Below are 21,835 nucleotides of genomic sequence, written 5' to 3'. Positions count from 1 at the left end.
TTTGAAAGTAGAAGTATATCGCTACAAAACGTTTATCCTGATTTTGCGTTAAGATGCTGCGAAATGGGTGAAAAATGGCCGTAAACATGACGAAAAACGGCAGAGAGCGCGAAAGCGGTCGAATTTGTATTTGTGCGCCGCGCGCTTGTATTACTATATACGAGTATACTCACCACCCCGCGTTTACCTCATACCCCCACTACTCTACCGTTTTCGCGGTATATTTACCGGTACCTTAACAACTGAATGTCATTTCAGCTACTACTAGGTTTAGATCTATCACATGTATGAAAACTAGTAGCTTGGCTAAAATAACTCATTGAAAATGTAATAGACTCCCGGACTAGAAGGGACATTAGCCAAAATCTACTCAAAACTACACGTCACAGACCGGCGTGATTTTATTGCATTTTTTTCAATAGTAAGAGGGACACTGGGATCATTAATAAATAATACCAGATTTGACGATTCAAATTGAGTCGATAAAGTACATGATCCAGTAGTAATTAATACCTATCAAATTTTTGTTAACTCGAAACTGTAGTTGGACGAAATAATTCAGCAGAGCTTTTTTCAAACGGTAGATGACGAGGGATCGAAGTTTACCAAATTATAGAGATCCGCAGCAGGATCGGCAGCTTCGCTAATTCAGTAACAGCAGAAATTAGTCAAGTACGGCAGGCTTCTGATAGGTAACTTGGGATACATTTAAATACGATAGTTTGCAGTAACTAATTTGAATGAGAGCGTATTGAATGATGCGAATTGCGGGAGAGCTTATTCAAGAGGAAATTGTTGGTGAAAGTCGGAAACGATGGATTACGATACTTCAAATTCGAGAGAGTTTTCAAGCCGAACGTTGAAAGCGAATTCGAGAGATAATTTTGACAGCAAATCTGACAGAGAACTTACGAAAGGAAGAGGAAGCTCAGATACAGGAAAGTGAAAGATATACGACTTACTTGCTGTAGAATCGAAGATACCTAATTGTAAGTAAGAAACAAGGGTACACCCGTTCATTTGAATAGGTGATAGAAATGTTATACATGGTTGAGGATTCGTTTTCTTGGGTGTCTTTTACACCCAATGCAACGCCAAATACTGCATGAAAATCCATGTAACTTCAAGATGTTTTAAGTCTGTGAAATTCAGAAATAATGAAGGTAGCGTAAAATCCATACCCTTATTTCTTCAAAACATCATTTCGAACTCGAATAAAAAGATTTATATTCTCAACTCTGTTTCACGACTTGTGAATCGTTTTTTTTTTTTTTATTTTTAATAAAAATGCGCTTTTGTCGAATATCCGCCAAGTTACCTCATCCTTATTTCCCGTCTTCCTGTGTATAAGCATGTATTAATTGCATTATTTAGTTTGATTGGGAATAAATTGGACAAATGTTTTGGTATGCATGATGAACATTACCAATATTTCGTATTTTATTTTATATCAAATATGTAACAGTAGCCGAAAACAAGCGTCATATTCATCCATTCATCCATTTGATCAATCACTCATTCAAAACATGAATTATTTATTAAAAGTTGTATATCAGTTTGAAATTGTCGTGGTGAATCGCCCTCCGTCAGTTTAATTTGTTCCACTACGATTTGTCATTCATTTGCACAGTCTCTCTTTCCGTTTTTCTTTTACGTTGAAATTTGTTCTGACAATTGGAACTCATCCGGCATAATTTGCAATGCTCTTCGCTCTAAGACATTATCTGTCGAAGATGATGGAAAACACATTTTTATTCTTCTTCTCTACGCCAGAGCGTTTAAACTGCACGATTCTGATCGAACGCCTATACCAATCGACTTCAAGTTTGAAACACAGGTATTTGGCATCGAAATCTAGCCCTGCACAACAAATTTTGAATTTTGAATAGTAACGAAAAAATCATATCATGTAATATGTATATATACGTAAATAAAGTAAAGCAAAAATTGGCAAACGGATATAGATTCGGCACATTCAAACCTTCGGACTTGTGTTATTGTTTATTATCATTGACATCTGCATTACGGGCTCTAGTGATTGCACAAAAGATATCCTTCAAGCTAGGTGTAAATCAAGAATCGAACCAACAAAGATGCGATATTCTCTAATCGATGCAAAATTGTAAAACAGCCTGAATATCAGTGAGAAACATTTGTGTCACGCACAAATGCCTAGCAAGAGAATGTTCAGGAAAAGGTTGTTCGTTCGTCATGAATCTGATAAAACAATATTGACCAGATATACGGGAAGAATAGTCATTATGCCTCAACTCATAGGGAATTTTACGTACGTTGATTTTCATCAGATTACATTTATTCACGTAACATGTAGAAATGAATATATCAGCCTCAACATTTTCATTTCTACCAAATACATGACTCATTTGTTTATTGATTTGTATGCTTTGGACAGCATACAAATAATGGGGGAACGCTCCGACAATGAATTTCATGGAATGCTATTACCTTAATCGCCCTGACACTGTCTTGCAACAGGGTACTTTTGTATTCGGATACTCGGTGTAAAATTGACGTCTGATTGATCCAGAAGTGCAGTGCGGTGGTTCATCTTTTCTGTTTTATAGTTGAATTTGTTCCTTCCTGGTGACCAGTCGGCAGGTATGCCTATCAAGAGCTGAAGGGACGAACCATTGCCCGGCACGTAGGCTAATAGCAAAGCGCGGACCATGGAGAGAGACCTTGGTAAGATTTGACTGCGCGGCACAGAGCGCATGCATACACGACGTGTTGTGTTACTTTGGGCCAGGGCGTAAGTGTGGTGGATAACAAGTCTCCGCGGAATCCAGGATAGTAGGCGATTGTCCTCGACAAGAGAAATTGCCGACCGTTGGAAGCGGATTCGTTCGTGCTTCGATATAAATGAAGAAATGAAGAACGTTTTGTCATATCTAAATGATCTTGATGCAGAAAGTAAATATGTATAATACTTGACAATATAACGGCCGACGAAGATGATGATAATGAATTGGAAATTGAAATTGAGCGACCAGAAGAGCAAGACGATGACGAACAAGAGTAATATAGGGCCGCATGCTTGCGATTAATAATGTAAATAATAGGAAAAAATCCCCATCGCATTCAAGCTTGGATAGAAATACATTCACGAGAAATTGATGGTCAATAAAAACGTAATTGTAATAAACCGTACTATGTATTGGATTTCACAGTTGACCCAGCGTTTTCATATATGCCAGTTATGAAGTTCATAACTTATCATCTTCTATTCTACGGTCGAATCCTTATTTGACTGAACTATTCTGGGACTTAGTTTTTAGTGCTTAATTGTAAGATCTCGATGCAGATTAAAAAAATATGTATCAGGAACTTGGCCATACTGTCGATACCAACACGGTCACATTTCGGATATCTCGACTTCCAACATCAAATTTAAAAATATTCCGCAAGCACTCTTTGATTTGTCTCCTCTAGATCCCTAATCTTACGATCAGTTCAAAACGCTCCATTTGCAACTGTTCCAAACTCACATTTTTCAGTACGGCTACCATAAGGCGTTATACATGCTTCTGCTACGTGTTGGACAGACTGAATTGATAAGATTACTTCGGTAAAAACAGCAACGTTAGTAGGGGTCTCAGAACTGCATCAGTCATTCGACCGCAAAGTCGCGGAAAGTCAATTGTGTTGCCTTGAAAGTCGATAACGAACGAGCAGCTCCTCGTAAGCTCGTCAGGTCTGATCAACGAACGAAGACCACTTCGATTTCTCTACTTCGAATGGAAGCGAGTTGAGGCACTGAACGAGTTCTTCACATCATTCTATACTTGTCCGGAAGAAAGGGACATCAGCAACAGGATCAGGTAAATTGTTACTCGCATCGTTTTTCATACACGTGTCACGGCGGTCCGACGAGTATTCAGGTCTTTATCGCTCGCCGTATTAGCAATTCATCATTATTTATATAATAATTTCAGTATCAAGATGACCCGTGATGTTCTTTGCTGTGATATTATTTCATAACATCTTATTTCGCGTGAATTAAATCATCCAAAGCACAGAAATGAGTCGAATTCACAATTAGCGTGCATGCAGGCCTGTGGCGTAACATTCGTCAACGCTACTACTATTCCGGAAACTGTTCACATTCAACCCTAGATTGCCACAACGGGGTCCCTGAGACCCCAGAGTAATTTTCAGATGCTCGTCCTTGAATAGCTTGATGGGGATGAGCTTGGAACTGTAACGTAAAAAGTGTTCGGGGTCTCTTCAAATAGTGATACGGGTCGGTGCGATCAGTTGCCGTGGATCCACTGAGCAGCGATTGTTGAAGTGGATCCGGCCCAGTGTAGAAAAGACGTAACTTTCTTGAGGATGAGTACCACTTCCAATTCAATTCATTTTATGTTCATAATATTATACATTTCTTCCGCAATCTCATTATTATTTTTTTTCCCTCATTAATCGAAATAATTGTAAAACTCGAGATGGACGCTTCATTAGAGCTCTGTATTGACCGCTCGTGTATCGCTCGATTCGAGTTGAAGATCTACCGAGTAAACATTTGTAGACAATGAACCATACAAATATTACCAACGTATTTTATAGTAAAAACATGTAGACCCGGAGTAAAATATGTAGCTGCGAGGAGGTAGAAGCGCTGCTATGGTCTCGGCCATTAGAAGAGCGCTTTGCCACTTCAAACTTGACCCAGTATAACTTTGAATAATGTAAATGGTTTGTCATTATATTGACTGAGAAATGAACCTAATAAATACTTTATACTATACGTGGATATTCATAAAATTTCGTTTTCCTTCGAGCCGCTATTTGATTTCTGAAATTGTTGAATGTTTCTACAAACGTGGGGAATTGTGGGGCACAAGGACCCCCCTAAAAAATTTGCCAAAAGCAATTTTTTTTTAAATTGCCATTGCCAAATTTTCATAACTTTGATATACTTACCAAGTTTGTGAGAATACGTAACACGATATACCCGTGGCACGATAGACCCTCCGGAAAATTAGAAGACCAAAAAGTTCTAAAGATTTAGGAAAAATTACATTTCAGTTAAAGGCCATTTTCTCCATAATATAAACCTTTTTGTTCCTAAATATTATTAGGTTAACAATGTCTCATTCCTCACATATAGAACTAAAGGATGCAGTGGTATTGAAAAAAAAGAACTAAAGCTTTTTCACCGTTTTTCGGAGGGTATCCGTCGTGCCCCAGGGATTTTTATAATTTTTTGTTTCTTTAATTTGTCAATGCAATGATGGATTTGCTCGAGATAGATTATAATAACTTGTACCCGGTGCTCATAAGCCACAAGAAATGATTAGTTGCTTAGGGGGTCCGTCGTACTCCACGTTTGCCTACGTGTAAATAAATTACGCAGAGAATTGGTGGTGAATGTCATACACGAAAACACATAGATTGAAGCGAAAGTTTGAGGTGCAAATATAAAGCACACCGTCGTGAAAATTGCCGGAAAAGTGAAAGTTGGAAAATTTTTCATATCCACGATTTGCAGTTTTGTTCATACTGTTGAAATATTCTCTTATAAAATTTTGTTTTCCATGTTTTAAAATGCGCCCTTCAACATGCTGGACGAATTTAAGGAATTCGGCTACTAGGACGGGAAATATGAATTTATGTCAAATATGTCAATTTTAACTGTACTTGTGAAGGAAAATCTGAATAGAGTCCCTAAAACTCCGGTGTGGCGACGACGTGGGCAAAAATAAGTGTGGCAATCTAGGGTTCACATAGATGATTGTTCCATTACTGTCGTGATTATTCTGATAGCTAACACATTCAAAGGAAAGAGGCTGAAAGCCCAGGAGGAAAACTCTGAAAGAGAGTCAACTTCATGCCTTATACGTTGGTGCTCCACGGCGTCAGTGCTGTTTTTCGTTACGTTCTTTGGGGGGGTTCCAATGTGAGAGTAGTAGGTCATGATCGTTTTATGTGATGTTCCATTGTGACTAAACTAACGGTCGAAATAGAGTAAACCAAAATCTGCTTTGAATGACAAAAAGTTTTTTGAATAATCTCAAAAGTTTACTCCTGTACGTCCGTTTCAATAGAGGGTAGCCACTGATTTTTGGAATTCTCAATATATCCTCCAGGCTCCTAAAGAACATATTTTAGATGCGACCTTTCATTTTTCATTAACTAATAGCAACGTCCCCAAAAGTTTCGAAACAACACGAAGTCTAATATAAAAATCGTAACTGAGTTGAATTTTATTTGATGAGAAATCCGCCCTAGAGGAGCTCAGAGGATGAATTGACGATTCTCAGAAGTCTTGATTTTTGTATTCCGGACGTTTCTTTCGCTTCCAAAGGTGACCACCGTTTTTCAAACCGTGTTTTGCAGTGCTCGACTTGAACAAACGCACAGGAGTCAATTTATCAGACAATTTGAAAAACTTTTTTGTGTTTTTGAGGGAAAATCTTTTGCGTCTCAATGCATTTCAGTTCACTCTGTTTCATTCATTAGTCTAGTCAAAACGAAACGATGAATAAAACGATCACTTTTCACTACTCTTACATTGGCACACCCCGTAAACACCGTTGATACACTTGTACGATAATGTGGATTAATTTTTTTTCGCAGCCTTTTGTGTACACGATGGAGTCAAGCGGCAGCTTTCGGTCATCACAGTGGAAGCAGTGCCTAGCAGCGTTTGGTAGGTTCTCAAAAATAATATGCATGCAACAAAGACGTGCGTCACGTGCCATCTGAAATGATAGTTATTCTTTGTAATCCTCTCTCGAGTTTAATAGTATTGTACGTATCTTTCAATTTTCTTTCCATTTTTCAGCATCATCTCTAATGTTCAATCCAACCGCCACCGCTGTTTGGTATCACCTGAAGTCCACTGAAAGATATTTCGAGTTCATTTACCTCGTGCCTAGTGTCATCTTAGTCACAGGCGGTGCGATTCTCGCAGCAGTCTGCTCTGATTTTTGTGGACGTAAGAAAACTATGTTAGCGTCATCATTTTTCGCTGTACTTAAAATTGTTGCAATCGGTGATCTTCTTCCGGAAATCATAGGAGAGATTCTGATCTTCGTTTATTTGTTTCATCTCGGTTTCACCTGCACTGCTATTTTTCTTTACATTTCGGAAGTTACTAGCACCAATATTCGCCAAACCGCAATGGTACTTCCACTGGTAACTGTTCGAATGATAGGATTTATTGTGCTATCGGTCTATCAAATTTTTGACAGTTTTAGGGCATATCAGGTTGCACATGGTGTATCTATCTTGATCGCAACAGTATTACACATTGCAATAATTTTACTGTGCCCTGAGACGCCCTATTACTTGAATTTGAGAGACAGGCGCAGAGAAACTGAACAGTCCCTCAGTTTTTATACCGGATTGAAGTACGTCAGAAAAGCAGAACTGATACCGGAACCCGGTGACAATTCGCGAGTGGTGAGGTATACGCAGCAACGGAAAGACAAACTGAGGGAAATCACCGAAATGAAAAATATTCACAGTTTCGGAATTATTTTTTTGTTGATATTGATAAAATGGGGCATTAGACAGCATAACGATGGATTAATTATACAAGCACTGATGCGAAATAGTGAATTTTTTCATGCTTTGATTGTTGATTTCGCATCAATAGTCTTCACTATCATTTTGGCTATAGCTATAATCCTATTTTCGAAGAAATTATCTCTGTTGGCAGTAATTGTCATCAGTTTCATGGCAACTCTAATCGGAATTTGGATACAAGCTCCTGTGATAATTTCTTTACTCATTTTTGTGAAATACCTGGGTTACTTTATCTTTACTGGTGTCACGTGGTCTTCTGTAGGAGTTTCATTCACGACGAATGTCAGGGCCATCGCCATTGCTATTATAGTCAGCTTCGACGTGCTGATAGGTACCATCGTGTTCTGGATTGAGTACCAGATGTATCAAAAAGATCCTGAATATCATCCCTGGTACCTTGATGTACCTCTTGCAGTAAGATCTTACATCGACATGGGGACTCTTGTTGTCGCTTTCATCTTAGTCTTGATTTTCATTCCAAAAACGATCGAGGTGCAGCCTGAGGAAAAGTTCGAAAATTATGCTGTCGTTCGATTCGGAGCTGTGGAGTTATCACAGGTTCCGGCGGAAGTCGCGGGGCTCAGCCAGCCATTGTAGAATTAGAATCCAAAATTTCGTCACCGAGAAAATTTTGAGGCCTGGGTCAACCAGATTTTACTAAACCGTTTACCTATTCTTAGACGCTTTTCGTGAAATTTCATCATTTGAATAGTCCCAGAGCACTGCACACTCGTGATTAAAATGGTACGCGAGAACTCGTATCGTTAGACATGGTTAAATTTATTACCACACTTTTTGTTGCATAATCGGAAACAGTTTCTCCGGATGAAATCGTGAGTCAGTTGAATACATTTTCTTATCGCGTCTTGATCATTGAGTTTTCCATTCTCCTCACAATATCTCAATCATCCAAACCTCTATTACACGCGGCTACTTTTGCGCAATGCATATTCATGTATTGTGTAATACCCTGTAAAACTTTCAGCTGCCCCCTCGTTTTGGATGCGCTATTCAATATGTAATGCCAAAATGGTATCAGCCGAGATATGCAAGTCAATACGGTCGAATAATTAGCACAAGCAGCCGTTGCTGTGTCAAAAATTTAAATTGAAGGTTTGCGCAGTAGCTTTAGTTACCTAGATGAAGCTATCCCCATGTGACTCAAGGATTCGTCTGAAATTTGACATACTTTCTGAATTGTACACAAAAAACTGCAAGCATCTCTTTGGTCTCAACGATACATAGTTTTCAAACGTCGGATACAGTATAGTGTTTGCAAAACAGGGCAGAAAATATCATTCCTTACGGAATTTTTGGTGATTTAAATATTGTGTTAATTGTATTACTCGACTGATCTTGGTTAATGGTGCAGAGACAAAGTCAAAGGCAACTCAGAATTTGCGAAGGATAACTGATGTTTTGATGATTTCTGCAATACAACGATTATTTCGAATTCCGCAATGGTCGTCTCAAACTGACATTCAGCGATGCATGAACAATCACGTTTTCTCATTCTGGTGTTGATCCATCTGTCAGAAGTTAAACCTGACAAGCAATGAAGTTTGTCTAATGATACCAAAAAACTTCTATCAAATAAAAATACAAGATTTTGTTGGTGATTTCCAAATGACCATCGGCTTAACTTTGGCTCCTTCAACCAAGGTCAGTCGAGTACCAATACTAATTTCTGTATTTCTTGAATTGATGCTGTTTATTTCTGAAATAGATTTCTCTGAAATGCCTCATTTTCATCATAAGTCAGTCTCTCGTTGTTAACAGTTCCTTCTCATAATGTCCGTATTTCGACCATTCCGCCACTCCGTACGTCTCTTAAATTCTAGAACATCCTCAATTCGTCAACTGAGATTCTCTTTTTCCGGACGTCTCTCACTAGTGCAGTGTTTCACTTTCTACCTCTCATCCAATTATTCAGTTCGCGTCACTTATTCACTACTGAAATTTTTCTTATCACTAGAGGCTTTGCCCCTGCGCGCTTCGCGCGCCAACCCCACCTTGGCGCTTCGCGCCTCACTATTTCCTTACACAGTGTCCATTAGACTGGTGAATTTATTTGTGCTGATTTGATGACAGGTCTGCAACTGATGATCGGTTGTTTCTGATCAACCCGACATTGCTATTGGATCCCTATGCAGGTCTGCTCAGATTGTTTTCGTAAACGAATCCACTCACATGTACAAAACCCCCGATGCCATGCATCCCCAATTGCATTTGGCGCCTCATTTTGCTATGGTTATTATTTTCCCCATAGTAGAAGAAATTCACAGTTTTGCTATAAGTAGAATTTCTATGGCTTCAGACAAATTAAAAACTCGTTATGATATTCGAGTCAGGGATATAAAATTTAATCCCGGAGATTTTGTCTTGCTCTCTCAACCTCGAAGACAGAAAGGACGATGTCCGAAACTACAAAAAAACTGGGAAGGCCCTTACTTAGTGGTTAACCGAATTAAAGAATTATAAGATCCGAAAAAACCTATTTCTTCTCTGATATAACTCTCCTCGAGTTCTGTTTCATTACTTCTGCTGATATGTTTGCCAGTATGACATATTTGAAACGATACTCAGTCACACCTCTGCGTGTCGATCTTGAGGGCCGTACACATCATACGCCAGCGCGCGAAAAAGACAATTTCCGTCGGGAATCATCTTGATAATTCTCGTTTGCATGTTTATTTTTTGCGTGTCAGAAACAGATACCTATAAAAATATTTGTCAAAGACTGTCATAAACAGCCGATGACGGCTGTCAAAGGAAGTTTTGTTTGCTAGATGCTTTTTGTTTTGTTTTCGCCATCTCACCCAACCGCCAACGTCATACGTATACTATTGTTATTGTAATCTTTTTCATACTATTGTTATTATAATATTTTTCACCTGTTCATTTGTTCGGAACTTTTTTATTAGATACTAGGGATAAATAAAATGTAAAACTTGTTTTTGTGGTGTAGTTTGATATCCAATATAGGCCCCAGTTTGAAACGCAATGTTGACCCCGATTTGTCATCCAATATAGGGCCAAAAGAAAAAATTTATATTGTCCCGATACTGGTGACCACATTTGCGCCTACATATTGTTGCGGAAAATTAACTTGACCCCAATTGTCGCCCAAAAAAATTTCTACACGGGACGTTGGAGCGACGCAAGAGAGTACACTCGCAATCGTTTGGAATAAAAAACGCATGTACTTCCGAGTCGGAGATGCGCCGAATGATACAAAATTTGGACCGAATTCAATACGGTGAATGAAAAACACTGTACAGTTAACAACAAGTGTAATTAATAAACATAAAATTTTTTTTACCGATCAAAATAACTACGTTTTCTACACAGCACATATTTCTGTGGTATCCAGCCAATATCATTCCGACCTTTGATCCACAGATTGGATTACTTATATGACGCGAGTAAAAACTGACCTTCAGTCTGTTGTTCCTATTTATCGCAGGTCGTATGTAATACACAGCATTACTTCTTCTTATCAAACCCGATATGTACCAACTTTTTATCTCTGCATGGAATTTCCGAGAAACGGGCGGCGTTAAAAAAAATGCTCGAGTTCGGAGAAGTGTTCGGATAAACGGGGTTATCTTCTATCTGTAATTTCTTTCTGCTCCTTCGGGTCACACATGGAAAGCTTGAAATACCGCGCATATCGACGCCTATCCATAGTCGATCACCGTTCAGTAAGTCAAGTACACACCTTGCGAATTACAAGATGAAGTTGGCGTTTTTGGTTGTACTTTTATTGAGCGTGCTTCAATACGCTCATGCAGCAATTTGTGCAAAAGATTTGAGAAGCGGTGGCCCTCAAAACTTTAATAGTGTTGCTCAAATGAATGCGGAAAACAGAAAAGGCGGACGTAAGTATTTATTCTTCATTGACTTTGGACGAATGAATTGTAAATAAAAAACAACATCTATCCATCTGTTGCAGGATACCAATTCCAACACAATGGGTATTGTTAAGTAACAAGCGCCTCAAGAGAATTTTGTCCGCAAGGTCAAAACGATACCAAAAGTTTATCGATGTAACTGCATATTTGTATCAATAAACGGTAGTAAAAATTGACCAACCTTTTTTTATTTCACCCTCATCGTTGCATATACCTATATTTAGACAGCTGTGAAGTAAGTTTACCAGTTACCGATACGTTCAGACGCAATTATATTGACCCTTTTAAAGGTAATCAAAAATTATAAATTGACGGTACAAGCTGCGAATCTCGATGACTGTAAAACCAACTGCTTTAGAGGGTTGACACTAAAATTTCATTTTTTGGTCATTTTATAATCAAGGGTCAAACAAACAATACAGGTCAATAATTGAAACACTTGCCTGAACGACGGGGAATATGAGAATTCAGGGAACGAGCGACGGGAAGAAAACGTTAACGTCTTATTGTTGTAGAAACTGACGGTCCAACCTAAAGTATCGCGCATATTTCGTGTCAGCCCTGTTCTCGATTTCTGAACAATTCAGTGCTCCGGAAATGAACGCTTGGGGGAGCACATATGACTGAAGGGACAATACTCGTTGCCGCAACACGCTTGTTGTTACCCGATAGATCTGGTTTCTTGGTGAGTTGTTCGTAGAATGTTATGTTGTATTATATTTTGCGTTCATTGTACAGAATATAAATTTCCATTGCATAGTTTCAACGTTGCGGACCAAATTGTCAGATAGATGTTCATAAAATTTGCTACGAAGTTTATATGCAAAGAATTGACGAGTTTATCCCGTGAACACGCCAAATGGCAAAACTGTTTCATGTTGTATTTAAGAATAATTTAATCTAAGATGAATTTGATGCATTGAGCGAGAACGACGAACAAACTGTAAAATTATTGTACGTTTAAATAATATATTCTTTCATATATAAGGGTATTTGTAGCAAATATTGTGCAAGAAGAATAATAATATTTACACGGAAAACACAATTATTTTTTGTATACATAAGGATATTTGTAGCAAAGTGTCTAAATAAATTTAATCATAGCTCCAAAAATTACTTCAACCGAACGAATGCGCAAGAAACGTAAATTGGACGTGGAAGATCCCGAAAGAAAAAATCGAAAATTATATTCGCTATTCATGTTTAATTACGTCGAAGTAGACATAATTTTACACGCGTTGGCAAATGTTTGGTTCAAGACTGTCGATTTGGCTCGGGCTCTCGAAATGGAAGATTTTGCTAATCAAAATATTTATGAAAAAATACTACGCTTCGTACGAAAATGTTACGTCGGGTCCAAATATGCATCCAAAAACGACGTTCGTCAACGAGGCTACACTCGCAATCGTTTCAAATAAAACACGCTTGTACTTCCGAGTCGGAGATGCTCCGAGTGAAACAAAATTTGTAGCGAATTCAATACGGTGAATAAGAAACACATAATGTGTAAAGTTAACGACAAGTGTAATTAATAGATGCAAAAGCTCCTGTAATAATTTTCATACTCATTTTCGTAAAATACTTGGGTCACCTAATCTTTACTGGTGTCACGTGGTCTTCTGTTGGAGTTTTATTTTCGACGAATGTCAAAGCCATCGCAATTGCTATTGTCGTGAGCTTCGCGATGCTGATAGGTCTCATCATGTCCTCGATTGAGTACCAGATATACCAACAAGATTCTGAAGGTTACCCCTGGTACTACGGTGTACCTCCCGCAGTAAAACCTTGGATCGACATGGGGACACCTGTTGTGGCTTTCGTCTCAATCTTGAACTTCGTTCCAGAAACGATCAAGTTGCAGCCTGAAGGAACGTTTAAAAATTATGCCGCAGTACGATCCAGAGATTTGGAGTTACGAATGGTGTGACGATAATACGGAATTTGAAAAGTGTGCGCCAAACTTGACCCCCATAATGATAGCTGATGTTGACTAGTTCCGTCACACAGCCACCTTGATTCAAGTGTCAGACGGAAGGAAAGGCCGAGAAGACGAAGACTACGGGAAGACGCCCTGCCGAATAATCCTCAATTCCCCGTGGCAGTCACCTAATCTTCATTAATCCCATTTTACCGAATCTATCACATTCTCATCGCTATTCAAACTCTCCCGTTAATAATAACATGTCGTTAAATAATAAAAAACGAAGTTACGCAGTCGACATAATCGTGATTTTTGCAACCTGTGTCATCGCTGAGTCAACACGTACACGACGTGGAAAAAGGTGGTTTACCTCATCCCAAAACTTTAAAAACGATGTCGAAAATCATATGATGCCATCGAACACCAATAACAACTGGTTAATCACACGACGAAGCTGCTGCTAATTATAGAACAAAGAGCTGAGTGATTTGCAATTTATTTCTAATTTTCAAACTCTTCCCACTATTATAAAAGACGATTATACATACTGACACGTGTTAATTCCCTCAATCTACCGAATCTTGAATTCTGGTTGTGTGATACTTGATCAATTGTAATGATATTCCACGGCGTATTTTACTCTGTGTACGATTGTATGAATAAATGTATGAGTGTGCAATATTAAATGCAATGAATGTGAACAAATGGTCTGCTATGAGATGTTATTATTATTCCCGAATACTTCCGTTTCTTATTTTTGTTATCGGAGGAGTAATGAAATGGATGATCGATTGTGTATATATTTATATGATTAACGAAGGTTGGAAATTGAAATTTAATGAAATGAGTAATTAAAAGATTCCAGACAGAGCTCTGTCTGTCTCTCAGTCTCTCTGTCTCTCTGTCTCTCTGTCTCCCTCTCTCTCTCCCTCTCTCTGGTTACCAGTGTATACCAGTCGTGTGGTTACGCGTGATTAATCGTCAGGCAAAGACGCCAATATTTTTTCGGTATCATGGTGTATAAGATTTTGAATAATGAATCTCCATCTTTCATCAAAATATGTTCTTCATCCTTCCTCCTCCACTTCGTCCTTCTCTAAATTGTAACAGAACAAAGTCTTTAATACTTCTATCCACCGAACGACTCGAGATTTTCTATTTCGAGAACTCGAGACGTTATTTGCATTTAGTATCTTCTTTTTCCGTCAAGACAAAAAGTGAACAAAACGGAGCAAAAAAATAACAATGGAAATACTTATCAGTGAGAATCTTCTAATTTCTCTAACCCGAAGAAGCCTATTAATTGTCTAACAGGGACACTAATACGATCAATAATTGAGTCACGTACGAGAAACATGAACATCTCTGAGCCGCCTATATAGTCTCGTGGTACGCTCAAAGCCTTTGCGTCGAGCTAAGAGATTGTATTCCTAAAAATCTCGTTTATTAGTGTTACCTGCTACACGCAAATATTTTATATTTCTTTTTATTATCACCAAATTATCGCTTCTCGAGAATTCTAGTAAGTTGCAAATTCTGCACCTTGCTTCACGAATACCGAATTAATTGTACCCACAAACCAAATATAGCCATTGATTACCTTATCTTTCGACCAGAACGGTCTTCAACAATTTTCGCTATTCAACGATCCCAAACATGACATTTATACCCATTAATCAAATTCACAAGTAATATTTGTGCTCCAATAGTTACAGATTGTTGTTCGATTGTAACCCATTGTCGTTATCTCCGATAACCTTGACGATTTTAGTACTTAGTGTACGTGGAGTAAGTAAAGTTGAAAATTGTGACATTTATTGTAAAGCAAAAGAATGTTATTCATCTAGTAAATTGATTGCTATGTTTACGACGGGTTGCCTAGTCTCTATTACATTGTGTCCAGATTTATGAGAATGGCGGGGTAGTTGTTGATTCACCTTGTTTAATATATTTACAGCATTGGGAACGTTTTTTTTTTCCAAAGCCAATTTTTCATTCTGTCGATCAACTCGTTTCAAAAAACGATTCTGCGTACGAATCTGACGATACGTCGATGTCATATCGTCTTCAAAGACCATTCTGACCTTTGAACCACAGATTAGATTACGGCTATAGCGCGTATGACAGACTAACTGTAATAATTACGTGTCTGTCAACAAACTATTTTTGCATACATAAGCAAACGAAGAAATGTCGAGCGAAATAAAAAAGGAGCGCATGAAAACTACGTCGACTGAACGAATGCGCAAAAACCGCAAATTAGACGCGGAAGATCCCGCAAGAGAACATCGAAAATTAGATTCGCTGTTCGTGTTTAATTGCGTCGAAGTAGCCATAATTTTAGACCCATTGGGAAATGTTTGGTTCAAGGGTGTCGATTTGGCTCGGGCTCTCGAAATGGAAGATTTTGCTAATCAAAGTATTTATGAAACCATTGATAAAAAATACTGCGCTTCGTACGAAAATTGTACTTCGGGATTAACTTTATATCGTCACATTCCGAATATGCATCCAAAAACAACGTTCGTTAACGAGGCGGGAATGAATTTGTTTATTAATTGTTCGCGCAAATCACGCTCAGAGGCTTTCGCCGAGTGGGTCTGCGTCGAGGTTCTGCCCTCGATTCGTAAAACGGGTGAATATGAAATGACCGATCTCAGTAATAATCCATACAAGGAATTGAACGATTTCATAAATAAACAGAACGACGAACTGAAAATTCAAAATATAGAATTGCTACGAATACTGAACCTAAAATATGAACAATTGAGCACCGCGATTGCAACCGTCGCTCGAGTGAATGGACAAATTTTCAACACGCGTCCAACGTGCATCGCTCTCGTTAAAAATGAAATGAAGGACGAATACGTTGTAATTTACAAAAAATTTAAAACTCAAGAACTCGACGACATCGAAGATCCGGAACTGTTGCACCTGCCGTATAACGCGTGTCGCCTGCTACTAGACTCGTTAAAGGAACGCGAAAACGAGGTCAAAAAACGTTACTCCACGCTCAATCTTTTAAAACAATTTAAACTTCCCAACAGTGTAAATTTTTTCAATCACGTTATTGAAAAAATAGATGAGACCCCGTGTAGAAAATTGTTTAGGCAACCCCAATTCAAAAGAGGCCCCTTCTAGGCATCACCAGGGTATGAAGGATTAAGATTCTCGACCTCGTAGATAATGTAGTAGTTAATTTTGGTGAGCGGTCATTGAATGTATTACGTATATGTTCCTTAACGTTTCAGCCCGGGTAGGGGCCCTGCTCGGAACGATCAATTTTTTATTTAACTGTCAAGAACATAAATTCCATCAGTAGGACATTAACATCCATGGATATACTAATATTAGGAGTTATTATCTATTTTAGATTGGAGAGAACATTCAGTATATCTATTACGATTAAAAAAGTATATAGACCTTGAGGGGTAATTTACCTTGTATAAGAAAGAGGATTAAAACACTGGTCAATATCATAAAATTCAAAATAGAGAGCGATGGTTCTTCATATAAGATGATAAAGACATTGGCATTTTCTCCCATTGTTAAACAGTGTAGGTGTATAAGGTTTGAATATTATTAAATATTAACAATGAGATATTCACAATGCACAAGTCAAACGATTAAAATGGGTTAAAGGAGGGGTTTAAGAAAGTTAAAATAGTTAAAGCGATGCCGACACAATAATAATGGTGTCATTATCTCCCAGTTCTCCATATCTGACCAAATTTACTCAACCGTTTGAACCAACTGGTAAACAACAACTACTGGGCGAATCACATGTGATCCCGAGTGAAGGCGAACAGGTATAGCAAAAAGTAAAAACAATGACAACGTAGGGACATCAAATTATGTAAAACTTATAGTTAAGGTTAGACAATGTGTGACATGTGGTCGATAATAAGCGGTTTGTAAATATTGCTAAGGTGTTCGACATGTTGTCCAAGGTTAACGGAATTTGAATGCCATACAATATTGCACATTTCTAATAATCAACGTTTATAATAATTGGGTTCTTCACCGAGGATGTTTACATTATCGTAGTTAAGAGAATGTTCTTTGTTGATCACATGTCTAGTTAGTGCGGTACGTCGATCCTCTTTCTCTTGTACACGACGTTGGGTTTCTTTGAGCCCAGTATCAAGATCGCGGTCAGTTTGTCCAATATCGACTTGATTGCAGTCTTCGTACGGTATTTTGTAGACAACATTCGATCGTTTGCCCATGGGGATCCCATCTTTTCCCGAATCAAAGACCAGTCGTGAATGTTTTCGGATATTTCGGCGGAATAGCGACGATCTCGCGGGAAGAATGACGAGGCTGCGGAGGGGAAACCAACGAAGATCCCTGCATCGCGGGAATACAAGGCGGACGCGATTCCCGCTGGCGGCCGGCACGTCGCAGCTTCCCCCGCTCGGCGCGCCTAAACCGGATTAAGGCAATCGCGACAGACCGTCGAGCGACGAGGGAACACCACCCCGCCCAACCACGGGACACCGTAGAGCTGCGCGGAAGACGACATCGCGATCTAGCTTCAAGTTCTGCGCCGCGAAGCGACGACAGGTGCGCGCCGAGTTGCGCAATCCCCGAAATCGATAACGGATCAATCGTTACGCATTCTTGGGGATATGACGTGACGAAGGGAATAGCGTAGCGAGATCGGCGTTGCGGCCGATCGGTAATTCCAAGGCACTCTAGTTCTGGCGATCGTGGGAGATGGTCGCGAGGTCAATAACGGGGTGATCGTAGCCTGAATTGCGCGTGATGAAATAGAGCCAGTTTGGAATGATTGAGAAGGTTGAATAAAGTCACGGTTTTGAGTCAAGTCGCTATTGCGTGAACTTGAGGGCAACTCAAATTCCGTTTCCCGGGGTCACGTCAAACGGTGTAGGTCGCGAATTGGCGAAAGAGGGAGCGTTCGAATTCGCGAATCGCGTTGGGGCATCTCGAGGAAAGGTGAACTCGGATGCGTTGCGACGAACGGTCGCAAAATATAAGTACGCAATCATGATTTAAGGTGCTGATTAGGATTGTAACTAGCGCGGCCAGCACGGCCCGTCATAGTTCTCTTGTTGTTAGAGACTCCGCTCTTGGGCGTATCATCTGAGGTTGCGATTAGCGCGATACCGCAGAGGACGATCGCGGTCAGCGCGTCGAGGGAGATTTAGGTTCCAGTTTTTGTGCGGAGGTTTATTGTTAAGTTGACGATTAGCGCTATAATTAGTCGAGGACGGTCGCAATTGGCGCGTCGGGTCAGATTTTGTTTTTGGTTTTTGGTTTAGCGTTGATTATTGAAGGAAGCGACTAGCGCACGTAGTCTGACGTTCTTCTAGAGTCAATGTTTCCTTTTTTTTTTTTTATAGCTGTTGTTTGATTTCGCATCGCGAGTAGCGAATGTTGAGATATATTTTTCTATGTTATTAGATCCAAGCATTTGTCCCTGAATCGCGAAGAGCGAATTTAGCATTATTATTTCACTTGTTTCGCATTATCGCTGTCTGGAAATATATTATTTTAATTTTATATCAGCTTGGCAAAATAACGTGTCGATGTGGAGTATCTCGCGTTCACTCTCCATAAAAATTACGCCTTCTCTCTCCGCGGTACTGAACTGCCGAGCATATTTGCGAAGTATGACGCATTGACGATTTCGAGGCGTGTTTATCACGCCAAGCGCCCAACAACATTTCGCAATATTGTTTTCTTGATCCAGGTTACATCGTGGACGCCAAATTATTGTGCATGTGGTAAGTTCTCGGTCATTTTCTCCGATTGGTCCAGGTCCGGAAAATTCTGCGTCACAGTATATATATATATATATATTAAATAGAAAGTAAAATCTTCTATTTCACTGAAAGAAAAAATCGGATATTCAAAATCTTGAATATAAATGAAAAATCCTGAAAATCTCGGTAACATTTTTTGACTCTCCCACTACCCTCTCCCCTACTTAATTATTATTTATAACAACAAAACAGACCGATTTGCGAAAGATAATGCATTTTTTGTATCTTTTTGAGCTCTGTATGCCTCATTATTCCAGGAATAAATGAAATAACAAACTTGTTTTTGTGGTGTAGTTTGATATCCAATATAGGCCCCAGTTTGGAACGCAATGTTGGCCCCGATTTGTCATCCAATATAGGGCCGAAAGAAAAAATCTCTATTGCCCCAATACTGGTGACCACATTTGGGCCTACATATTGTTGCGGAAAATTAACTTGACCCCGATTGTCGCCCAAAAAACTTTCTACACGAGACGTTGGAGCGAGGCAAGGGAGTACACTCGCAATCGTTTGGAATAAAAAACGCATGTACTTCCGAGTCGGACATGCGCCGAATGATACAAAATTTGTACCGAATTCAATACGGTGAATGAAAAACACTGTAAAGTTTAATTAATATACATATAATATTTTTGACCGATCAAAATAACTACGTTTTCTACGCAGCACATATTTCTGTGGTATTCAGCCGATATCATTCGACCTTTGATCCGAAGATTGGATTACGACTAGTCGTAGTGCCATCGCAGCTCCGGCCACACGAAATATCAACCCTTGCACTCGAGGCCTTTTTCGTTTGCGTGAACAGCAACTCGAGTCGATTTCGGCCAAATTAGGTAAACGTTTTACCGGTACTTTAAAAACATTTATAAACAAACAAGCGTATACAAATAATGAAATTTCACCCGTTTATTCATCCATATGTCGAAAACAACAAACTTTGATAAGTGCCGCATCGGCACCGCTCGAGTGGAACGGGTTAATCCCGCGCAGCAGTATTACAACGATATCATTCCGACCTTTGATCCACAGATTGGATTACTTATATGACGCGAGTAAAAACTGACCTTCGATCTATTGTTCCTATTTGTAGCAGGTCGTATGTAATACACAGCATTACTTCTTCTTATCAAACCCGACATGTACCAACTTTTTATCTCTGCACGGAATTTCCGAGAAACGGGCGGCGTTAAAAACAATGCTCGAGTTCAGAGAAGTGTTCGGATAAAAGGGGTTATCTTCTATCTGTAATTTCTTTCTGCTCCTTCGGGTCACACATGGAAAGCTTTAAATACCGCGCATATCGACGCCTATCCATAGTCGATCACCGTTCAGTAAGTCGAGTACACACTTTGCGAATTACAAGATGAAGTTGGCGTTTCTGTTTGTACTTTTATTGAGCGTGCTTCAATACGCTCATGCAGCAATTTGTGCAAAAGATTTGAGAAGCGGTGGCCCTCAAAACTTTAATAGTGTTGCTCAAATGAATGCGGAAAACAGAAAAGGCGGACGTAAGTATTTATTTTTCATTGACTTTGGACGAATGAATTGTAAATAAAAAACAACATCTATCCATCTGTTGCAGGATACCAATTCCAACACAATGGGTATTGTTAAGTAACAAGCGCCTCAAGAGAATTTTGTCCGCAAGGTCAAAACGATACCAAAAGTTTATCGATGTAACTGCATATTTGTATCAATAAACGGTAGTAAAAATTGACCAACCTTTTTTTATTTTACCCTCATCGTTGCATATACCTATATTTAGACAGCTGTGAAGTAAATTTACCAGTTACCGATACGTTCAGACGCAATTATATTGACCCTTTTATAGGTAATCAAAAATTATAAATTGACGGCACAAATTGTGAATCTCGATGACTGTAAAACCAACTGCCATAGAGGTTTGACACTAAAATTTCATTTTTTGGTCATTTTATAATCAAGGGTCAAACAAACAATACAGGTCAATAATTGAAACACTTGCCTGAACGACGGGGAATCTGAGAATTCATGGAACGAGCAACGGGAAGAAAACATTAACGTTTTATTGTTGAAGAAACTGACGGTCCAACCTAAAGTATCGCGCATATTTCATGTCGGCCCTGTTCTCGATTTCTGAACAATTCAGTGCTCCGGAAATGAACACTTGGGGGAGCACAAATGACTGAAGGGACAATACTCGTTACCGCAACACGGTTGTTGTAACCCGATGGATCTGGTTTCTTGGTGAGTTGTTCGTAGAATGTTATGTTGTATTATACTTTGCGTTTATCGTACAGAATATAAATTTTCATTGCACAGTTTCAACGTTGCGGACCAAATTGTCAGATAGATGTTCATAAAATTTACTACGAAGTTTGTATGCAAAGAATTGACGAGCTTATTCCGTGAACACGCGAAATGGAAAAACTGTTGCATGTTGTATGCAAGAATAATCCAATGTACGATGAATTTGATGCATTGAGCGATAACGACGAACAAACTGTAAAATTATTGTACGTTTAATTAATATATTCTTACATATATAAGGGTATTTGTAGCAAATATTGTGCAAGAAGAATAATAATATTTACACGGAAAACAAAATTATTTCCCATATATGTAAGGATATTTGTAGCAAAGTGTTTAAATAAATTTAATCATGGCTCCAAAAATTA

At 38.9% G+C, this 21,835-nt stretch overlaps 1 protein-coding gene and 1 long non-coding RNA gene across 6 annotated transcripts; both read left to right on the top strand.

The window, feature by feature from the left end:
- The first annotated feature begins 4,095 nt into the window (after positions 1 to 4,095).
- Positions 4,096 to 8,148, top strand: LOC124174635 (solute carrier family 2, facilitated glucose transporter member 4-like). The gene is made up of 3 exons (XM_046553928.1): positions 4,096 to 4,354; positions 6,598 to 6,670; positions 6,806 to 8,148. Exons 2-3 carry the CDS (start codon positions 6,613 to 6,615, stop codon positions 8,146 to 8,148), a joined length of 1,401 nt encoding a protein of 466 aa, XP_046409884.1. The 5' UTR covers positions 4,096 to 4,354; positions 6,598 to 6,612.
- A 3,123-nt stretch (positions 8,149 to 11,271) lies between these two features.
- Positions 11,272 to 21,835, top strand: LOC124175429. 5 transcript variants are annotated; one of them, XR_006869166.1, is made up of 4 exons: positions 11,272 to 11,432; positions 11,507 to 11,755; positions 11,869 to 12,150; positions 21,480 to 21,835. It is a non-coding gene; the product is annotated as an uncharacterized LOC124175429 (long non-coding RNA). The 5 variants fall into 5 exon arrangements; XR_006869162.1 differs by lacking the exon at positions 21,480 to 21,835 and adding an exon at positions 12,226 to 12,240; XR_006869164.1 differs by lacking the exons at positions 11,272 to 11,432; positions 11,507 to 11,755; positions 11,869 to 12,150; positions 21,480 to 21,835 and adding exons at positions 19,122 to 19,136; positions 19,487 to 20,686; positions 20,761 to 20,895.

Source organism: Neodiprion fabricii, chromosome 2, assembly GCF_021155785.1.
Source record: "Neodiprion fabricii isolate iyNeoFabr1 chromosome 2, iyNeoFabr1.1, whole genome shotgun sequence".
Taxonomy (NCBI): Eukaryota; Metazoa; Arthropoda; class Insecta; order Hymenoptera; family Diprionidae; genus Neodiprion; species Neodiprion fabricii.
This window is presented reverse-complemented; position numbering and strand designations above follow the sequence as displayed.